The 17,251-nt window shown below is 32.0% G+C and overlaps 1 protein-coding gene across 9 annotated transcripts in view; it reads right to left on the bottom strand.

The window, feature by feature from the left end:
• Positions 1-5,177: 5,177 nt before the first annotated feature.
• The window catches only part of LOC126771828 (rap1 GTPase-activating protein 1), a 296,244-nt gene continuing 284,170 nt past the window's right edge, over positions 5,178-17,251 (bottom strand). For 8 of the 9 annotated variants that reach the window (XM_050491952.1, XM_050491949.1, XM_050491953.1 and 5 more), the window contains 9 exons: positions 13,534-13,678; positions 12,632-12,907; positions 12,041-12,222; positions 11,194-11,291; positions 10,243-10,599; positions 9,538-9,631; positions 9,005-9,182; positions 7,483-7,646; positions 5,178-7,037 (listed from right to left, as the gene is read on the bottom strand). In XM_050491952.1, the coding sequence (XP_050347909.1) occupies positions 6,894-7,037; positions 7,483-7,646; positions 9,005-9,182; positions 9,538-9,631; positions 10,243-10,599; positions 11,194-11,291; positions 12,041-12,222; positions 12,632-12,907; positions 13,534-13,678 (1,638 nt within the window). In that variant the 3' untranslated portion in view covers positions 5,178-6,893. Of the gene's footprint in view, positions 7,038-7,482; positions 7,647-8,199; positions 8,256-9,004; positions 9,183-9,537; positions 9,632-10,242; positions 10,600-11,193; positions 11,292-12,040; positions 12,223-12,631; positions 12,908-13,533; positions 13,679-17,251 lie in introns of those variants that run through there. The other variant, XM_050491956.1, reaches the window with a different exon arrangement.

The raw sequence follows: 17,251 nt of genomic DNA, 5'->3' as shown, positions 1-17,251 counted from the left end.
AGTAAATATAACTTTAGAAATATATTTATTGTGGATACATATATCATAGAGTTATATTATACGTGTTGCGTGGAAACTTTATTGGAATTAAAACACAAAAATAATATTATTTAAATAGGTAATTTTTTCAAATAATATTTTTAAGAGCTATCTACTTAAAAATTATAACAGATAAATTTTCTTGTAAAAAATACGAAATCATAATTCTAACGAAAGAGTAATCTTACTAATAATACATTCAATAAAATATATATGTTTTATTATTATTATTATTGACACTTTATTGCACCCAAACTAAAAACTAAAAATTACAATTTTTAAACAAAAAAAAAAGTTGCATGAGGTGCAACTTAACTAAAATGAATCGAGAAGGGAATTTCAGCTAATTTCTGCAAATGTTACAACAAAATATCAAGAGTCATCCGATAACGACCAGCTCTTTAAATTAATGTGGGTTGCTGCTAGATATTTGGAAATATTTGGAGAAGCAAAATTAGAATCCGCATGGAATCGTCGCTGTATTACTGTTATGGAAATTTAATGTTTTAATAAGAAATTTAATTGTGCTTGTCTGATGATATTAATAGAAAATCAATATTCAGGATTAAATAAACGAAGGCAATATTGACGAATAAACACAAAAATAATTTATAAATACACATATCAGAATATAGCTCTGAATGTTGAATCAAATCCAGGCACTCATTTTTAATTTGCTGTTTTTGTGTTTAAGTTTCACCACGTAATCAGTAGTGAAGAAAAATTGTCTTGGAAAAATTTGCCTTAGTTGAGAAACATTCTGAAACATAACTCATTCTAGAACTTCCATAAATGCAAAAGAGGTTTTTACCCAGCAGTGGGATGAACAGATAACGATCCTGAAACGTAACTTCTCATTTAAAAGTTAACAAGTTACGTTCTTAATTCCGGTTATAAACTTGACGACAATTTACATTACAATCTTCGACATTTTATTAACTCTAGAACCAGTTTTAATTATAAGCAGTTAAAACAGCTTATTTCAATTACGGACGATAAAGCGCAGAAGCGCGTTTTGTTCACGAAAAGACATTAAGTTTATGGCCGTTTTCTTTATATATACAAATAAATAAAATTGATATGTTTGTCTGTGATTTTAAAATAAGTACCTTTTTAATTTAATATGTCTATTTACCAGTACTTTTGGTTTTGAGTTACCGAAACCAAAACAATATTTATTTATTTTTGTCTGTCAGTCTGTTTATCCTTCAAAACGGCTAAAAATTACAAATTCAAATAACAATACCATGGAATAAAAAGTATTTCAAGGTGCTGTTTAGTCTTTATTTCATCAAAATCGGTGGAATCTATCAAAAGTTATATCAACTTAAATTTTACGTACGTATTTTTGTTGTCTACTATTTTAAGTTTATTTATCCAAATAAGTGAAATTTAAGCGTCTGTTTGTGATTACAAAAATACTGCCTCTTTTTAATTTAATATTCTCGTCGTAACGGCCTGTGAATGTCCCCTTCTGAGCTAAAGGCCTCCTCTCCTCTTTTTGAGGAGAAGGTTTGGAGCTTATTCCACCACGCTGCTCCAATGCGGGTTGGTAGAATTCACATGTGGCAGAATTTCAGAGAAATTAGACACATGCAGGTTTCCTCACGATGTTTTCCTTCACCGTAAAGCACGAGATGAATTATAATCACAAATTAAGCACATGAAAATTCAGTGGTGCTTGCCCGGGTTTGAACCCACGATCATCGGTTAAGATTCACGCGTTCTTACCACAGGGCCATCTCGGCTTATATTCTCGAGTTAACAAAATTATTATTTTTTAAATTTTAGATTTGCTATCTAATAATTTAAATATTTTGTATCATATATAATTTAAATAGGCATCATGTACGTTAACATTTTAAAAGATTTTCATTATAAACTGAATACCACGCTGGCGAGGCTGCGGGTTTTGCTGGTACATATATAAAGAAGCTATAAAAGAAACATTTATAAGTTCAAAGTATACGGTGCTTATATCTACCCTATAAGATAAACTTCTGTTTATGTTATGAAATAAAATGTGGTTTAGAAATTCATAAAAATATCCAATTTCATCGTTTAGGCTTATTCTTTATCATATAACTTAATACGACTTGCAAATAATCATAAAAACTTTACTCCTTTAGCTAGAAACTTTATTCTTATACTTCATTTTGTATAGCGATGTAACTAATTGAAATTATTATTATTTTTGAGGAAAAAGTTGTCATCGGGATCGAAGCCATGTGGTCTTCAGGAAGCACGATTAAGTTAAGTGAAAAGAAAGCTTTAATGGTCTTTTTGTCGTGTTTTGAAATGCAATTAAGAACGCTCTTTTTTCAAAATAAAAATAATTATAGGTTTATTAGAAAATAACTGTGCCCGCGGTTTAATCCGCGTATAACTTAATTAAATCACTAAGAACAGACTTATAACTCTACACTCGCTCCAAGCCAAGATTGGAGCCATCCGCGTTCGGTGAGACCATCTTAATTTAAAATTAAAGACTTTCACGCATTTCTATCCTTTACCTGGCGCGAGCGAAGCCGGGTAGTTAAATTTATACTATTGAAAAACAAAAGAAATGTGTTAATACACATTATATATTGTTATACTTTTTTTAATCCGTAATTAATTTAATAATTTTTAATATATATATAAGCCACTCCCCTAACTAAATATATACAAACGAATACAGACAGAGTTTTACACGTTTTCCCTGTTATCATATACCTGCTTTCGCTGCATATAACTCAATGCTAATAGGTAACAGCGCGGCAGTCGGCGTGCTTTACATACAAATACGCGTGGGCACGTTTAACCGCAAATCCAGAATAAGCTGAACTTTATTTAATATGATTAGTCATCACTCACTGGTGGTAGGGCTTTGTGCAAGCTCGTCTGGGTAGGTACCACCCACTCATCAGATATTCTACCGCAAAACAGCAATACTTGGTATTGTTGTGTTCCGGTTTGAAGGGTGAGTGAGCCAGTGTAATTACAGGCACAAGGGACATAAAATCTTAGTTCCCAAGGTTGGTGGCGCATTGGATATGTAAGCGATGGTTGACATTTCTTACAATGCTAATGTCTAAGAGCGTTGGTGACCACTTACCATCAGGTGGCCCATATGCTCGTCCGCCTTCCTATTCTATAAAAAAAAAAAAAAAAAAAGTCATATAGATCTGAGCTCAACTTACATTATTCTAAGTCTCTGAAACAGCCCATTTTTTTTTTATTTATACACAAGATTCTAAGTCTCTGAAACAGCCCATTTTTTAACTTTGTTTTGTTCCTTCAAACTGTCAATCACCATCATTTTAGACTATTATTTATAGGAAGCTAAAGTTTCAGCTAATTCAACTGAATAGTTATTGTATAGCATTTTTATTGAATAAATGTTTTTAAAGTGACATAACTTTTTTTAAAATTTTAAACCCCTTGAAATAAAACAAACACTAAATTTTAAGTGAAGTTTGTCATACACATTAGTGAAAACTGCACCCAAATCAGTTAAGACGTTCCTAAGATTAGCGCGCACAAACACACAGACAAACAGACAAAAATTCTCTCAAACATTGTTTTGGGTTCTACTGCGTTGATAAAGGCCCCCCATAATAATTTTACTCATATATCTGCCAGTTACAGACAGCTATCTGTTACATTTTTATTATATCTGTAGATATACAGATAGATCATGACGGATACCAAAGACCACCTAACAATACCTCTACAACTATTGCAAATTATTTACATAGGAATTTGAATTTCACCGAAATTTATGATGATGGGTCGTAGAACAAAGGTCGCGTAAAATCAATTACAATATATTTGTTATATCCTTTCCGCAATAATATGAAATGTTTTCGATTTCTCTTAAGCTTCTTACCTTTTTTTGAAATTACCTTTGTGGTAGCTACTGCAAATTATAGTATCTATCCAATGACCGTTGTAAACTACAACGGGTAATTGTACTCATAAAGAGGAAGTACAGCAAAATTGAGTACTAATGGAGCAAAGGGTAGAATTACTTAAAAACCGTCTGCCTCTGGAAAAAATATTTAATATTTTTAGCGCCAATAAAACGGTATCATGTCAAAATATCAATTTGTTATATAAAAGTTACGAAATAATTACCTTTATCTGTAAAATAAAGTATTTTCGAGAATACAGAAAACCGAAAGCGGGTAAACTATAACCTACAGAGCGTTTTCGCCCACATTTTCTAGTGATATACAGTGCCATAAAATGCAGATACAAATGTTTGTTTCGGTTACATAGACAGATTAAAACTGGACTGTAAAGAAAGTCTAAAACTTAAGTGGTTTTCTTATTTATCTAAAATAAAAATATACCTTCCTCCTTTACTATGTGTTTTTCGTGTAGTGCGAGGTCGAAATGGACCATTTTTTTATCAAATTAAACGTACTTTTATAGCACACAGTATCTCCCGACTGATGAAGTTTTTTTTTCTCTCCTTTTATTTTAAATACCAAAATGAACATCAATTTTTAATATCGTATTAATATACCTTCTTCTTTGTTATCAGGTCGTTATTAAAAAAGATAAAAATAAGACTAAATACAATTTTTAGGCACTATTATTATTTAGCATTTTTAATTAATTTAAATATGGGAGACGATTAAATAAGCCACCTAAGGATAACTCATACTCCCTGGGCACTGCAAGAAGTTTAAAATAGGTTCGATGTGAATGATGTCATTTATACCAGTACAGGTTATATTTTTTAATAATAATATACATATATTGGCGCTATAACCATTTCGCTTTTACACTATTATAGATAACTATGTAAATCCAAAATTTGCCTTTGCTATAGTACCTCTACGATAGCCAGTGTCCACTTTTATTCTATAGCTAGTAACTACATCTTTTGTTTTAATGTAAGACTATTTTAAAATAACTCTTTGCAAGCCGGCTGTAAAATGAACAAATTCAAGAAGTTTATCAAAAATTTACTAGATGGCGCTGTAAAAATACACAAAATACAATATATAAATAAGAACACAATATTCATTGTTTTGTTTCTTTAAATATAATATTAATTATTTACCTTCTCTGTAATTTTTACTTGTAGAAATATTTATAAACAAATTCATAAAAAGGAGTATATGTGACAATAAAACAACAATGTTTAATTAGTAATTAACTATTCATATATTTCAATAGTATCTGTTATAATTATAACTATATATTCTAACGCTCCGCGCTCGCAATATTTGGTTTAAGTCTAAGAAGACGAATCAACAGTTAGTGTCAACATAATCATAAACAGTCAAACAAAGATCTAAAAGATTACATTTAATCAAAGAACTAAATGTAAACTTAGAAATATGTTAGCGAGCATGTCAACTTAATAATTCAAAATACTGATTCATCTCTACTATGGTAATTATTATTTAAAAAAAACTATGCTATTTAGTGGGGAATGTTAACTTTGGTATAAAATATTAATTAACAACAAAACATAATCAAACACAAATACACTCGAAACGATTCTTACATCAAGCATAAATTAAAAAAAAATACTGATTAATTAATAGTCTAAGATCAATATTTACATTATCTGTGCAGGAAAAGAAACCGAATGATTTAGATGCTTTGACAAGTAACAGTTTCTATACAAACATAAATTGCAACTAGATGGCGTTGATGTTAATTAGAAATAATTTCTTAGTTAAAATATCTGTGCTTCAGTAATCATTAAATCAGAACACAAATCATTGCACTGTGCTAAATAAATTTAAATACAATGTATATATTATGAAAAATACAAAGTTAAATATTATAAAATAGGAGTTCTAACAATTTTTATAAGATATATTTTTTTCTAATGCACCATATAAATATAGGCTTCTACTACATCGTAAAGGCTTTTTTTGTAGGTACCGTTTGTCTATAATTTTTAGATAATTATAATGCTAAAAGATTTATATTTTAATCTTACGCATTTTTTGTTATACAATAGATACAATTTATAATCAAATGTTTTTGTAGAAAAGGAAGAGTTAACGCTCGTAAACGTAACATAATAAATAGGAAGTTAGTTATATTAAAACCTCCTTAACACATTATCTAAGAATTCAATTCTTCTATAAGATTACTCAAAGGTTTTAACGGATATTCTTTTTTTTAACTTTAACCATAAATATTCACTACAATATCGAAAGGAAGGAATATTAACCACATCGAAATTAACTAAATAGAATGCACACATAATTTGCGCTCTTTTTTTAAATTTCTATTTTTTTCTGATTTATTCAAATTTAGGCTATGTAATTATCACAACATTTACAAAAAGCAAGGCTATGATAGAACCACACTGTATTTATTACATTTAAGTTTTAAATTTACAATTTTCTACAGTAACTCGTTAAGATTTATATAATAAATTGTGATTTCTACACACTCATATCAATATTTAAATAAGTGACTGGGATATTTAAAAGAAATATAGAATATGTACTTCATGTACACTAAGTACCCGTGGGTAGGCTATTACAGAGTTGATATTCAAAATATTGCACGGTTATTTCTGAATCATTAGGACTCTTTTTTGAATAAAAGTGCTACATATATTAGATAATAAGTATATAATATAAATTTTACCAATAACGAAATCAAGACTTCTACCTCTTATTTTTAACAATTATAATAATTCTTTCAATCACGACCGCTAGATGGCGTTACTTTGAATAATTTTTCAAATAATTTAGCTCTTTTAAAACATTGAAACGATTATCATAGCGTTAGATTTCTACGTGGGTTCTAATTTCAAAGACACTAAACATTTATTAAGCGCAATGAAATAAACCTTATTTTTATTTATCCCAACACGATGTTTTAATTTTTCAAGCAGTTGAATCGTGAGTGGATGGATTTGGGATGATTGTCGTTGTCTGTTCACGGTGTCGTCTCTCTTTAGCCGATGATGCTAATTCCGCTTGTAATGTCATTACCCGCTCTCTCAAGCACTTAATCTCGTTTTGCCAAGTCTGTAACAATATAAGAAACAAGTTGATTTCATTTGTCTGATTTCTTTTACTGTATTGTAGTCATAATTTGAAAGGTATTTGTATCAGTGTACCTAATTAGCTTTTGATCCGGTGCGAGCTTTTATAATTTTCAAAAATAAAAAATGTTTTAATCATAACCCGACCCAGACGATAAAATAGATAATGTCTAATAAAAATAAATCTTTAACCCAAAATCTTTAACTTTAATATAATCATGGACTTCATCTGGCTATTTCTGCCCCCATCCAAGCTTGGCACCTTACGCCTACCCGTCCCGATGATTAGCTCGCCTCTACGGGTCCCCAGATCTCCGATAGCCCCGGCGACACTCACGGTGGGAGCAGAAAATGCGCATAGCTCCGACGTCTTCTCCCCGCTTGGCAATGACATAACGTAATTTGACAACAATAATTCAAATACTTACAATATTTTGTTTCAATAGATCGAGCTTGTCATTCTTCAATCGGCAAACTTCCTGCCGGAGAAGGTCAGCGTCGCGCGGCCCGCCGTGCTGGTCGCGAGCGTTCGCGCCCGCCTCGGCAGACGACATCGACTCCAGCCCTGTGTCGCTATCCACATATACTGCGCCTGCAGCGGAGTTTACAATTATAACATTTTAAAAATAAAAAAACTACAATACATTAATTAATAGGTAACATTTTTCATACAAAAAATAATTCAATTATTTTAAGTGATTTTATGTTATCTGATATATTCGATAGCGGAGCAGTTAATTTAACATCGATTTTAATGAGTGTCATGAACATGGTCTGAATGAATATATTTTTAAAATTGTTTTCTCAATATTCGTTTTAAAATCGTTGTTACGAGTTACTCGTATTTATGTTTTAAAATTATATTGATTCGAATTCTAATATCATATTTAACATGTGGATTTCCGTTGTAAAATATTAGTAAGTAAAGACATTTCACATCACGATAAATCATCGAATAACTTCAAAACATTAATATAAAAAATCATAATTAAATAACAATTAAAAAATTAAATAAATAAAGTGACATAATAATTAAAATATAAGGTGACATGCTAAATTACTGTGCAACACATCAATCATGCCTTTTATATAATAATGTGTATTACATATAATATTAATATTTATATATTACATAATATATATCATATGTTGCTACAGGACTAACCTGTTGTTTTACCACAACTCAGCCAGTCCTTGTCGTCTATCAGAGAGGGAAATAAATTCATTTGCATGACATGATTACATTAATAATGATAACTTATATATTATAATAATAATGTATACGGGAATTATATATTATATGATGAAAAAATTCCTATGTTTCATTTGTTAGTCGCTACATGGTGATAAATATAAGATGGTTACTACAAACTGTAAATATTAATGTGATTTCATAAAATATAATACTTTGTAGATATTTAAAGCGATGATATAAATTTTATGACATACTATATTTACTATGAGGTACTTTTTTTAATGTTTACAATAACAGTTTTTAGTATTTATAAATAACACTCTTGAAATGACGTTGCTTTATTTATTTTAGATACGATAGATAGATAGTATCTAGTTAGCACAATTATTTACATTAAAGATTTTAACGGTTTTTTTTACATTCCTAATTTAAAAGGAAAACAGTTTTATTTATTTTTATTGACCTAGCTTGATCATTCTTTAAAATCGTGCACTGTGCGTGATTCATGAATAGACGCAATTTATTTTGACAATAATGGAATCACGGATAGCATTATCATTATTCTTCACTTAAATATGAATTTTAAAATAGTTTGTATTTAATGCTTACAAAATGGATTTGGTCTTTATTTCACACAATTTAGGATTACTCCTTATTTCTACGATGTTAAAAGAGAAACATATACAAGCAAGTCATTAAAAAATATTTCAATGTTATAGAGTTAATGTTTTATTAGTCAGTTAGTGATAACTCACCCAGCGGGTCCAGATCGACAGAGTTGAGGCTGGAGTCGTCGCTGTGGTCGTGCAGCGGCGGGCGCGGCGGCGCGGCGCGTGACGTCACGTCCGGGCTCGACTCGCCCGAGCCGCCCGCCGACCGCACCGACACGGCGCTCGCGGACGACGACGCGATCGACGACTTCGAACGACCGCTCTGAAAGTGAGTTCAGACTTATCAGCACTTCCAAATAATCGAGTCATCGATATCTTTGACTTACTGCTTTTTGTATTAAAGAAAACACAATGTAAATTTTGATTTTAAGAGCAAATTGATCAGTCAAGTTCCTTAATTTTTTTTTGTAACATTGTAACCGTAACCGTAACAGACTGTGAATGTCCCACTGCTGGGCTAAAGGCCTCCGCACCTCTTTTTGAGGAGAAGGTTTGGAGCTTATTCCACCACACTGCTCCAATGCGGGTTGGTGTAACATTGTAAGGTTAAAAAAAATCGGGCCTTAATTCACTTTAAATAATATAAAATATAACAATATATTTATTACTTTACTTACATTAGGTGTAGGTGTTTCGTGTAGGTTTATTTTCTTATTCAGTGGATTATTCTTATTGCTATCGCCTGAAAGGTTCGTGTCAACACTTGGTGATCTGTAACGATAAAACATAAATTATTTTTGATTTCACACAATAACAGCCTGTTAATGTCCCACTGCTAAGGCTGGGCTACGGCCTCCTCTCTCTTTTGAGGAGAAGGTTTAGAGCTTATTACACCACGCTGCTCTAATGCTGGTTGGTAGAATACACATGTGGCAGAATTTCAATGAAATTAGACACAGGCTGGTTTCCTCACGATGTTTTCATTCGCCTTCACAAATTAAGCACATGAAAATTCAGTGGTGCTTGCCACGATCATCAGTTAAGATTCACGTGTTCTAACCACTAGGCCATCTCGGCTCTTTTCACACGTATACAATAATTTTATTATCATATACATCAAGTTGAATATATATAACGTAAAAACTTGTAGTTTATTTAAAATAATAACAGCGCGTCCACGGAGGCGAAATGAAACTTGTTCGGCAATTTTCGTCTCATTAAATCGCATTCACCTATTTTCTCTCTCTTTCTTATTCACTCAGATTTTTCTTAATGTTGCAAGGCGGTAATTTTTGAAACGTAGATAAAACTGTTTATGCATCCAAAGAAGATCTACATTAAAAAAAACTAAATCCAAAGTATAATCGTATAATAATACGAACCTGACTTTTGAAATAATCGCCTTTTTCACAGTATCGATGAATCTAGCTCCCGGACCGTCTTGCTTCGGAGTTCCCTCGGGTTGAGGAGATACCGCACCAGCTTCGTTCCTTGCCCCCGTTCCGAGGAACTCAACAGTTTTTTCCTTTAACTTTTCAGCTAACGACTGCAACAGTGATGTACGAGTCCTCTGTTCGAGTTCGGCGAATTTTTCGGCTTTGTAACACGCGTTTTCAGCGTTGATCAACTTGGTAAGGAGGAATTCTTTTAATTCACGACCTTTTCGGAATATGGGCGGCTGAGGGAGAGTCGGCCCGAAAAATGGTACGTCCACACGAGCTGTGACGGCCACCTTGTACCTAGAAACGAATCAGGTGTTAGTAAAAGTTTGATTTATAAATAATCAGAAACCAGTTTTAACCAATTAAAAAATGGGCTTAACTTTTTCAAAAAGCATTGTTTTGGACGAAATGCAAATACATAAAATCTGTTTCAGTAAAACCAACATTGAAATGAAATATGTAAAAATTTAAACTCTCCGCCCTACAAACGAGTCGGTAGCCTGTAATTAAAATCATCAAAGAGAATCTTGTGCTCGGACAACCTACAATTTTAGTCGTCATAAAAACTTCTTAATTACATAGTCACGATTCGTTTGCATATAAATTACCGGAAGAATTTCAATTCCCTTTTCCGAGCCATTTTCTCGTAGCCTCCTCATGCAAATATTGCCTCAGTTGCGTTGTTGCAAAGTTACACAAACTTTATGCTAAACAAGCAACTTGACAAGTGTATAAAAGAAGAAATGGATGGAAATTAAAATGCATTCTATTAAAGAACTTTTAAGATAACATCAAAAATGTGATGAGAAAAGTTCTACTTTTTTCCATAAGAAATGTAAATAACAGAGAAAGGTTCGATAATTATATTAAAGATCTAATAGTTTTACATACCTCGTCTCCCCATCAGCGGCTTCTACTGGTGTGACCACAATAAAAGCGTGGAGGAAGTGCGAGGCGATCATGTCTGGTGTAAATGGCGTTGCTTTTTCCTGTAAAGGAATTGATAATATTTTATAACATTATACAATGTCACATTCGGCGCTCAAACAACACCCATTCAATACGAAATGTTGTTTATTAAATGTGAGATTTGTTGAATATATTATGAATTAAGTTTTGGTTGACTTGAACAGGCGTTATTTGATTATGACCCATATGTTCCATACAGTGCCATTTCTGCAATTAATGGAACTATATAACATTATAAACGGCATTTTAGTGTAATTTGAATATTATGTTATAAAAATATTTTATTACCTAAAGTACTTTTAACATATTAAAATTAAAGCCGTTAATTACGACGCTTTTATAGTAACACGTGACAGAGTACATTTTAAAAACTTTATTACTTATTCCTTAATGACATCCACTCGCTTAATCGTTTTAAGCATTTAATTGCAAATAAATGGCGCGCGAATACCAAGTTAGAGACTTGTGCTATTGATATTATTATTTTTATGTTTTATTTCTTTTTTGATGGAAAAGATACAATAATTTTGTTACAACTGAGTAGAATAGATAAAATACAAAACATAAACAAATGAGTTAACATTACAGTATAATAAAAAATAGTCTTTAAGTAAATTTAATGTATTTATATATAACTTTGGTCTACCTTATTGAATGCCTAAAATTGTGCATAAATAAAAGATTTTGTTAAAAATTACTCAACTATTCCATAAGGTAGAAAAAAGAAAAAGTATAAAGGTAATAAAAGTAGGAATGAAGCCAAATTTACCTGAAAAACGATGGCCACAATATCGTTTCCGACATGTCGCTTCCTCTGTAACTGCTGCGCGTCGCCCGCCGTGTGTGGCAACAGCGGCGCCACGTGGAACATAATCTCACGTTCGTAGAACCTCTCATACACTGCCTCTGTACCGGTGTGACCGTTCATTATATCCAGACCACCTCTGTACCCTGGAAAAATATGGAACAGTTTTATTTTATTAAATTGACACAAACTCAAGTTTGTATAAGCAAACCTAGCGACTATATAAGCTAATAAATTACACCTAATTACGTCTCTGAGATTTTTCATTATTAAAGAAAGACGGCATAGTCCTTTTCTTGTGGTACTTAGTTACCCTTATGTTACAGTGTAATAAAGGCAAATTTGTAAGCTACCGTACATTTCCAAATACTTTACTATTACTATATCGATATTCATATCAGTGCGGCATTTTTGTTGTAGGTATAAATATATAATGGAAATAAATAACTTAGTTGTTTAGGCATACTAAATTTTATTTCAATGCTGTGAAATTAAATTAAAACTGTTAAAATAATCCTTTAAACAACAAAATGCCAAGCTTCAAATTTAGTTTACCTTTATGATCCTTCAACTTAATCCTCTGCCCAAGCATTTCTAAGAATTCGTCAAAGGCTGGAGAGGTCTCGTTATTTCCAAACAATTCTTCTTCAGTCGTCTGCCCGTATTTTTGGTAGAGAACTCCAAATTTGAAGGTATTCACCAGGACATGTTCATCGTACGTCGCTATCAAAGAGGAAGCATTGAGACACATCACCGCCATGAAATTTTCTACATTAACTTGATCGTTCAGCATTTTAGCCATTCTTAATGGTGACGGCATTATCCCTGAATCTGAAAAAAATAAAAGAAATAAAACTTCCGCTTATGAGCGAGAAGAAGACAAAGACATTAAAACCTTCTTTTATTTTACAATGTCTGGGGAGACATTACAAAAGCCATTGTATCTACAGTTTATAGTTTTAGTAGCTCTGGAGATATTAAATAGTAACATTTGCGATCGTAAAACGCATAACGTTATTTCATATTACGTTATTATGATATTGTTAGATAAAAATGTGTATGTTTTATTTGAAAAAGAAAGCATAAATTCGAATGACTCCGTTTTTTATTTTTTTGGAGGGTAATATATCCGACAAATCTCAAGACTCGAGGATCGAACATTCTCTAGATTTTCGATTCTGTTTTTTTTTTTTTTAGTTTTTAATTTACATTTGTTTGCAAGGACATATAACTACGTAGCTCCATTAACTTGTTTCATCCCGCATATCAATATAAATGACAGTACTGAGCAAACTAATTTCATTATTAAATATGGCATGCCTTAAATATCACATTAATTTCTATGAAGCACTTAAGATAAATATCGTCTTCAAGGGAGTCGATTTGGAAGTAAGATAGTGTGAACCGAACAAATCTCACCTAAACGAATTATATATAATTAAATTTAGAATGCTTACTTGGTGTAGGAATCAATCCAATCATTGTTTCTGTTCGTAGCCTCAAGAGTATTCTAGTATGATCCTGTCCAGCAACATGCTCGTTTTTCAGCGACATCACAACAGGACCCAGGTTCGCATCACATCCAACCAAGTTGAGGTGTTCCTATAAGTAATTTATTTTTACAATTAAAATGATTGAAATTGGGAACAATGTGATTTCGTTACCTTCTAATTTTTTGGAGTCTTTAATAATTAATTGTACTTTTAAATGTTTCACATTCGAGCGCTAACTCTTACAATTTGAATCAGTTTTGCACAATTGTCAAAATGATATAATGTCAATACTATAAAAGTCTTTTTTTATATTTTATTTTAATTTAAAATACTGTTACTATTATACTTACGATATTTAATACATCTTATTATTATTATTATTCTGTTTTAAAATAAAGTCATACAGTTGATAAATAAATCAATAGAACATTTATATTTAAATTAATCAAGTATTAATTAATTTGTATCGTACTGAAAATTCAACATAAACACTGAACAATTGAGGTCACAAAATAGGATGCAGGAAGAAAAACATGTTTGTCAAAGCTATTTAAATGCTAATTAAAAAAAAATCATAAAATAATTCCAGGAATTTATTTATTTAAAACGTTACAATATGTTCCTGCTAGCGTAACACGTCATGCACCAGGAAAACGTAGGTTAATTGCAAACGAAAAGTAAATGTTTATAATATATGTCGTGAAAAGTATATCATCATAATGGCCGTCACACCCCGTGCAATGAACATCAAATATGATAGAATTTTTGTTTATACAAAGGTGACTTTATTTAGGTAATCTATGTCCTTTTCTGTATCGCTGACGCAATGTATGCAAAATTTTTGATGGTCAGTTGAGTAGTTAACAGACGAAAGCGTAACAAACAAGGAAATAAAGAAACTCACTTTCGAATTTATAAAATTTATTAGGATTGTTGTGTGTAGTTTGAAAGGTGAGAGCGAGTATATTTTTACAGGAAAACGAGACATAATATCTTTGTATACATGGTGAACAACGCATTATAAAGAACTAACTTGTACACATGGTACCATCCGTTTATATTTAAGTAAATTACAACGGTGTACTTATTTCGTACCCATCTAATTTTCATAAGTGCTTGGATCACTATCTTCGACCCCCGTCGCGATAAATAGACCAGTTTTCAGTTTAATCGTGAGTCTTTTAGTATTAAAAGTTTTACCATAATCCGTTTAATATTTTTCACGTACCAACAGGCAAATTTACAGTTTTATTACATACATGGCTTATGGTATTTATTATTTCATGCAAAGCAAATATGTTTATCATTTTTACGTCAAATGTTGAAATGTGTATATAACAATGACCTCAGTAATGGCTGTACCTTCAAACCGAATCCAGTTGACGTAATTGTCTTCAATTATAGTTATTTAAATACATAAAATGTATAGTTATATTATATATATTTATTTAAATACATAAATCGTAAATTTTAATTTAAAAAATTGTATATTTTTGTTTTTATTATTAAAAACCTCCCTCTGTGGTTCTCCGCTGGTGATACAAAGCAAAATCGCCATGCTGGGGATTGACGTTCGCTGCGACCTTAGTCCAAGGGATTACATCGAGGCTGTTATAAAAACAGCTTCACGGAAACTCGGAGTTCTGAACAAGGTGCGGCGTTTTTTCACGCCACAACAACTGTGCCTGCTGTACAAAACACAGGTACGGTCTTGCGTGGAATATTGCTCGCACCTTTGGGATGGCTCCGCTAAGTACCTACTGGAGGCCTTGGATCGGTTGCAGCGACGTGCGATCCGCATTATTGGCGACGTAAACGTCACAAACTCCCTCGAACCTTTACAATTGCGTAGAGAAATCAGCGCTGAGCGCTTTCTATCGACTGTATCACGGCGAGTGCTCTGAGGAATTATTCTCTCTAATTCCTGCTTCCCCCTTCCTTCTTAAGTCCACGCGAGCTGGTTCTCGATGTCACCGCCTAACTGTGATATCAATTCCATCGCGAACAAGAAATTTGGCAACTCCTTTCTTTGTCGCACTTCCAAAAAATGGAATTTCTTACCAGCTCACGTGTTCCCCTCCTCTTACAACCCGGGTTCCTTCAAACGAGGTGTGAAGAGGCATCTTGCGGGCCGGCAAGGCGAAGGCGGCTAGTGCAGAACGTTTACGTTCTACGTTTACTTTACGTTTACGGCGAATATAAAATAAATAAATAACATTCATCCCAAGAATGACCAACGTTTGATGCAGAAAAAAATCTTTGATCTTTATTAGTCAATGACGTCACCTTAATGGTTGTCACATCATAATTAAAGATGAAATTGACTCCGAATATCATATCATAGGAAACTCTTAAGCCACTTGTCACGTTTAATAGGACTACGCAATCAGTGTGAATCAGAGTGTTTTATTTTAACGAGTGATCTCATTTGCCTCTGATGAAGACTCACTCAATACAGGCAATAATGCTAACCTAGTTACGAGTAATAGCGTTTGTTAATAGCAAAGAAAAAAAAAGTATAATTTAAATTAAGAATGCTTACATTTTTTTTTGTACTAATTGCATACTCGGTGATGGTAAAATTATATACCTAAAAATTTTCCGTGTAACAGCAATTGCAATATATATACAGCATAAATATTACAATCTTTTTATAATATGGATACGATAATATACGATTATATAAAAATAGTCCGTGTATCCTATAAAATAGTTTTATTTTGCATAATTTTCACGTTAAACAAATACATATAAAGTTAATTATTGTATTCAACACATAAAGTATTTTTTGACCAAAAAATCCATGGATGTTTTTTAGAATCATTAAGTTCTTAAGCTGTCATTCAATTTTATAATCCGAATGACATCATGTTAAGGCGGGCAAGGTTTATTACATCTAACCAATTGTTTTTAGTTCTTGGGTGTTGTTCGAGGGTCAAATGATAATCTATGAACAATAAAACGTAATTGTCATGGGCTTCAGGTGCTAATTAGTCTCATACATTGTTAAGCCAACCTTGCTATTAAAGTATTTTTTATCAAAGTTTAAAAAACGAAGGACGTATCAATTGTTCGTGTAATAGATTAAAGAACTTGTTTAAATTTAGAATTAGATTGTTTTTGTTTTTTTTTTAATTGTTTATATAATATCTTTTTTTCTCTTTTTTGATTGTATATACAATATCTTTTTTTCTCTTTTTTGATTGTATATACAATATCTTTTTTTCTCTTTTTTGATTGTTTATATAATATCTTTGGAAATCGTTATTAGGCTTCAGTGTCCCTTGTTAGAATTTAAATTTTTACTATGTAATGATAAATTTAGTGTCACTTCAAGCAAATTGGAAAAATCGACAAGCGGGTAATCCACGGCGATGACACAGGATTAGTTTTATTTTTTTAGGGTAGGATGTTAACGATTGCTCTTTTTTAAATTTTATTACATAGGCAAGTAGGCTAACTGCTGGTAAGGGTCATCACCGCCATCGCGGTTGAATCGTCAAGCCGCCACCAACCTTGGGAACTAAGATGTTATGTCCCTTATGCCTATAGTTACACTGCTTCATTCACCCTTCAAACCGAAACACAACAATACTAAGTATAGCTGCTTGGCGGAAGAATATATAATGAGTGGGTGTTACCTACCCGGATGGGCTTGCACCAAGCTATTTTATAACAATGT

The sequence above is a fragment of the Nymphalis io genome, chromosome 11, assembly GCF_905147045.1.
Source record: "Nymphalis io chromosome 11, ilAglIoxx1.1, whole genome shotgun sequence".
NCBI classification, from domain to species: Eukaryota; Metazoa; Arthropoda; class Insecta; order Lepidoptera; family Nymphalidae; genus Nymphalis; species Nymphalis io.
This window is presented reverse-complemented; position numbering and strand designations above follow the sequence as displayed.